This window comes from Rhea americana, unplaced genomic scaffold (assembly GCF_003343005.1).
Source record: "Rhea americana isolate MKP2758 unplaced genomic scaffold, rheAme1 scaffold_20, whole genome shotgun sequence".
Classification (NCBI taxonomy): domain Eukaryota; kingdom Metazoa; phylum Chordata; class Aves; order Rheiformes; family Rheidae; genus Rhea; species Rhea americana.
In genome coordinates this window covers 1,244,991-1,250,990 of record NW_028186150.1, presented here as the reverse complement: position 1 = coordinate 1,250,990, position 6,000 = coordinate 1,244,991, and the positions used below count along the sequence as shown (strand labels likewise).

Genomic DNA, 6,000 nt, shown 5'->3' with positions numbered 1-6,000 from the left:
AATAAAGGCTAGCAGTCTTGGTGGAATTGTAATTGTCGAGAGAACTCAGATAAGTGATCAGTACTTCTTAGCAGTACAAAAGCTTGTGGTGCTAGAACTTGGCATGGTGTTGCTTCCTGTGGCAAATCAAGGAGAAGCTTCTCAACTTATTATTCAGCTAGTAAGTTTCTATGTTAGTAGACTAGTATTTATCAAAATACAGAACTGGTTCGGAACAGATTGCCCGGAGAGGTTGTGGAGCCTCCTTCTTGGGAGATACTCAAAAYCCGCCTGGACATGATCCTGTCTAACGTGCTCTGGGTGACCCTGCTTGAGCRGGGGGTTGCGCTAGATGATCTCCAAAGGTCCCTTCCAACCTCAACCATTCTGTGATTCTGTGATCCTATAGGAGGCAAGGAGAATTACCTGTTTTCCCACAATCAATCTGAGAGCAGAGACAAAATGTAAAGAACTTGATGCAGATTTTGTTGTTGTTCTCTTGCACTGATTATCACTGGATAACATTCAGCTATTTTCAGTTCTCTGTCAAAACTGATTTGTGATTCTGCTTTGCTTGGAAAACTGTATTCTTTATGCCCTATCTCTTTACCTTTATTCTGTTTGTAATTGCATCAAACAGATGACAAAAATCATTATTTTAATTCGTAGTTGGTATTAAGAAAACTCCTAATAAGGGCACACAGTTAATGGGAGGAAGGGACCAGTTTTTAAAACTGTAGTGATATCCTTGAACTCTTTGAGATACATGAAACTATTTAAAAAGCTCCAGTAGAGGGCACTCAGTATCACTTACGATTTTGTTTTACTTCAGGTCCGTGAACAAAGTAAGGATCGCAATAGTAACCCCTTTCTTCRTAAACAATGTTCTCAGCTAGCAGAAGCATCAGTATTCCGGACGGTGCAGCAAATTCCAGGAGTTGGAAAAACAAAAGCTCTGCTTCTGCTGCAACAATTTGGAAGCATCCACAGACTTTGTAATGCATCTGTTAAAGAGCTCGAGCTGGTAGTTGGACAAACAGTAGCACAACAAATTTATACTTTCTTTGCCTTAAGTTCTTGACATGCATGTGTTGACATTTTCTCTTTTGGAACATAGAGACTTTATTTATGTTCCTTGTGAACTCTTAAGATTTTGTTTTTAATAATCCTGGTAAAAACTGAAGGGTGTTGAGTAATTGTGTAGGGGTTACTGTTTTGCTTTCTCTTTATAGCTACTCTGCTCTTGTAGATAGAGCTGTAATCTTGCCTTAGAATAAGGGCTGTAAAGGGTTTTGCATCTGTCCTGTGTGAAAAAGTGAGAGAAAGCTGTCTGTTTTTCAGTGATCACAGAAAAAAACAATTTCTATATTTATTTGTCTTCCAGAAGTAAATACTTTGTTAATATGTAGGTGATGTTTCTTAAGAATATACTCTACAGTTACTGTTTCAGGAACTTTTAAGTAAAGGATAGATCTACTGCACTCTACACCTGTGGACAAGTACAGACAAGTATGGCAATTACTTCCTGTTACATGATTGAAAAGATAACACAGTACTTGCTACTGAAGTTRTATCAGCTCTGCTTATGCTATACTTATTTCTAAATGTCTTTGTGAGAGGGCTTTTTAAGTTTCATGTGATGCCCAGTGCAATCACTTTGTTCACAGAATGTTTCAGAGTACTTTTGGTTTATTACTTTTGGAGGTTCTTCAGAAAGTGTTGGCTGAATACGTATTTGACTTTACACTCTGTTTCTCTAGTTCCTTTTTCAGTTCACAGGGTGTTATCAAGTTTATTCCTTTGTGTATAATATTCAAAATATTGGTTAATTCATGTTTCATTCTCTTTTTAATATAGGTTGGGATAGTTATACATGAAATAATGTGAGAGGTTCTCATAAAAATTCATGACGTTCTTCCAATATTAATCCTTCTAAGAGTTATCTGGCAAGCAAATTATTGGTGTATTTTCTTGACATCCTGCACTTTATTTTAAATGATGTTCTTATCCTATTTAATATGGGTAAAACTGTCTTTTGTTTTATACCTCTTAAGAAGGCAGTCTAAAATGCGCCTGCCTATTGGATTTTAGATCACAGTACAGCAGTAAAGCAGTTGAGCAGGGTTTTTAATTCCGTTTTGTAATCCAGAGAAAATAAAAAGAATATACAAAATCTTGGCACCTCCATAACCAACCTAACCCATTACTTAGTGCAGATAACAAATGCTATTTATACCAATTCATTACTTAGGCTGAAAATATACTTATGATTTGGCCTTAAATATTTAACTTATTAAATAGTAAACACTAAAATTTTCAGAACTACAGAACAAGGTATTATCATCTTACTGTAGGGAATGATTAAGCTTCATATAAATCTGTTTCTTGCTTTAGTGTTCTGGGTTTTTTTGCTTGGGTTTTGGTTTGCTTTGCCCCCTCACCATTTTGCTATGGAGACCAGATTTCATATTGAAAAGGTATGTGGCTATTTCTTCATCTGCTAATCTACTTTAAACCTGTGTTTTCAGAGTTTTATAGCCCTAGACATTTGTTGTGGATAGAAACTTGTTACAAATGCCTGGACTTTCAGAAAACTTTTCAGCAGTATAACTTGCTGTAAAATTAGTATTTGTGTTAAATCATAATTATTTTGGCTAACATTCATTGTAGAATGTCTTCAGTGAGCTCACAGAAAATACTAAGTATGTTTGTATTTATACATTATTTGAGAAGTCCAAGCGGACTTGGAAAAAAAAAAAAAAAAAGATACTCCCTACCCCCCCCCCCAAACCACTCCTCAAAGACAAGTAAGTGTAAGGGGAATGGAAAGGCAGTTAACTATGCAGCTAGAAACCTAAGGGGGAAAAGTGTCCTGGTAGGCTAAGAGAAATTAAGAACTGGAAGGAGTTTCATGTGACCTTGCTAAGGATTTCATTAGCTGAATAATAATTTTAACCATAGAKGCAAAGTAGATCTCTGCTGCACAGAATATCAGACTGCAGGCTCTTGCATCAGACCACTATCTGACTGCTGCTTGTGCATATAATATAAAGTGCTAACACAAATATGCATGGAAAGACATTACTACTAAGAATAAGTGACTCATTTACAGCATTTTGGGGTAACTTAATAGGGACACTCCAGAAACATGTGTTAACACTCCTTGTAAGAAGCTTATTTTATAGTATAAATTCCTGTATTACACAATATAAACTTGCGAATGAGGCAGTTTCTTTAGGCCTTTTAAGGAAGACTACAGAAACAGGCAAAGGACAGTTAAGATGCTTGCCAACAGTAAGCAGTGAAAACCTGTAAACTGTACTGTATCATCGAAGCTAGAACAGAATCAAGAAGCCACTACTAAATGGCAACATCTGATTTTATTCTTAAATAAGTGTCATTAACACATTTATACCTGTTATATAAGAAACTAAATGGTAACTTAAAAGTTTATACCCAGGCACAAACTTTCCCATTATTTAAGTTTTGAGTATCAAACAGCATGTATCTACTCTGTAGATAGCATCTTTAACTAACACTACAGTGTTAGCAATTTTCAATTAATCAGAAAATAGAATCTCAAAAAAGGAGCAACTGTATGAACAACCTTTTGATGCCTTTAATTATTTTTAATAGATGTAGCCAATAATTCCTCATAAATTGTTCCAAGGGGAGAATTTTGTGTCTCTTAAGGTTTGTACTTGGCCCTATAATAAATACTCTACCACTTACGATTTCCAGGCACTGTTTTCTCATGTTTTAAGAGTATCACCACAGTTTATGTACTTTGGATTAATATTTCAGAATTGGAATACTTCAGTTTTGAGATTTGTTCTACATTATCAATTTTATCCAGACTAATGAAATACAAATCTTTAATTAAGCAGGCTAAATAATTTCAAGTTTGGAATAAAGCCTGTTTTTAACAATGGAATAAGCAGGCATTAAAAATGTAACCAGATCAGAAAGACAGCAGAGTMAAAGCCTTTTGTAGTTGAAAAGATCTTCTGACTCTTAAGCCTTCTAATTCTTTAGCAGAGTGAAATTAACAACTATTTAACAGAATCCATTTAGTAGTCCCAAAGACCATGTCTATGCATAAAAACAGTTGCATTACGCTCCCCTTGGCACAAGGCTAGTCTCTGAATAACATTTCTCCAGTGCTGTTTGTCCTTAAGATCATTATTTAAAGTAGTTTAAGTGATTTATTATAAATTCTAAACTTTTACAGTGAAATTATCCTTCAAAGTGTACCTTATTCTGCATGCAGCATCAAAGTTTGTAATAAATAACTCCCATCTATAATAGCCATAAAATTAGTTATTATAGAATATGTTGAAATTCAAAGGAATCCAGTCCCCATCTAAGTAACTTATATAATACCTCCCAAACCACTTTGTTTAGATCTTAGAACTTTAAATGTGAGGTTTAGAGTTTTTGGCAGCATCTGACCTTTATAGTGGTACAAATACTCAGTAAGTGAAGGCAACATTTGTCTGAATTTACAAATGTGTATATAAAGATGACACCAATATATTTTTTATACATTTTATGAATAACTTCATGTTAAATGGATCCTTCTGGAAGATTCAGTACAATGAACTTTCTGTATTCAGGAGTGTGAAGGGAGAAAGCTTTTTCTTTATCTGAGAACTTCCAGCCACAGCTGAAGGAAGGCAGAGAGTACTTGCAGCTTTCTGTCTATTTTTAGTTCCCCAACTTAGAAAAGGCAGTTTTGGTGGGGCTTTCTTGGTCTGATCAATCTTATCTTCTTCCATGGCTAAACAGATTAGGGAGTAAGTCTTCTGCATTCCCACAGAGTAAGTTGCACTCTTACTATGCTGCAAAAAGAAAAAATACATACGTACATACATACAYATATATATACACACACATACACACACATATATCAGTTACCTAAAAGGGATCAAAAATGCAACAACAGAAAGCAAAAGAAAATTATTATATGAGTAACTTTCCAAGACAGACTACAGAAAACTTTTTGTGCTAGTTACACACTAATTGAACACAAGGCCCTTCAGAGTACTGAGATTTTGGTATTTTGCCCATGCAGAATTAAAGGATATGATAGGCAAACTGTAAAGGTATTTGTGAATTTAGACATGTTGTTCCAGCTAGCTCTTCTAGAAGCTAGTAAGTGCTGYCAAGTATACACAATAACTTCTGCAAAGCTCAAGTATGCAGACCTTGCCTGAAGGGGAGTCTTTGTTGTCTTCAGTGTCCAGAAAGTGTTTTGTTGAATGCCCAGCAAGCAGGTTTCATGTTAGTTGCAACTATTACAAGAGCTACTGTAGGGCGTTCTGCAGGGATACTTGGAAGGCAGGGCTTTCTCTGTCTTGTCTAAGCTATGCCCTGAAGCAATTTGTTTATATTCTAACCTTTTGTGCCCAGAAAGGGCCTTTTGTGTCAGAAGGGTAGGAATRCAATTCCTGGTTTTCAGTAATGCAAATTAACTTTTTAAGTCAGTAAGAGCCAMGATCACTTCTAAGGTGACACTGTTTAAGTGTAAGCTTGCAGGGTATGCTAGAACCATGAAGTACTGGATTTAACTGAACTACAGGTTCTCTCACACTACAGATAAGTTTAAATTATGTAGAGTTTAACATTTTTTAATCTTTTGCTCACTTTTCCCTTAGTCTAAAGCAGCTTAGTACAATRAAGAGTCCAGCAAAATAATAAACGTTACATTAATCTCTGAATGCAGACTGCAAAAGTCAAGGATGATTATGTTAATGGTGAATAGAAGATGAGCACATAGTCTTGGATGCTGATTATTGTTTCATTGCGACTTTTTCTAGGCTAAAAGGACTAATGTTTTCACTCTCTGGGACAAGTTAGGGGAAAATAAGGTATGTCCTGGAACCTATAATGTAATTAATCTAAGTAGTTCTACTACCAAAAAAAACCAAAACCGAAAAGCTGTAATTCTTACGCATACAGGCTGCGTTTTACCTTGAAAAATAATAATGCAAGTTCCATCCATTTAAATCAATAGTTTAA

The 6,000-nt window shown here is 35.3% G+C and overlaps 2 protein-coding genes across 2 annotated transcripts in view; one reads left to right on the top strand and one right to left on the bottom strand.

Annotated features, from left to right (window-relative positions):
• Positions 1-1,812, top strand: part of FAAP24 (FA core complex associated protein 24) — a 3,640-nt gene extending 1,828 nt beyond the window's left edge. Inside the window, exons 4-5 of the mRNA XM_085303762.1 lie at positions 8-160; positions 812-1,812. Of these exons, the coding sequence (XP_085159888.1) occupies positions 8-160; positions 812-1,060 (402 nt within the window). The 3' untranslated portion in view covers positions 1,061-1,812. The remainder of the gene's footprint in view (positions 1-7; positions 161-811) is intronic.
• A 1,574-nt stretch (positions 1,813-3,386) lies between these two features.
• The window catches only part of RHPN2 (rhophilin Rho GTPase binding protein 2), a 28,205-nt gene continuing 25,591 nt past the window's right edge, over positions 3,387-6,000 (bottom strand). The window contains exon 15 of the mRNA XM_085303761.1: positions 3,387-4,820. Coding sequence (XP_085159887.1) covers positions 4,569-4,820 — 252 coding nt within the window. The 3' untranslated portion in view covers positions 3,387-4,568. The remainder of the gene's footprint in view (positions 4,821-6,000) is intronic.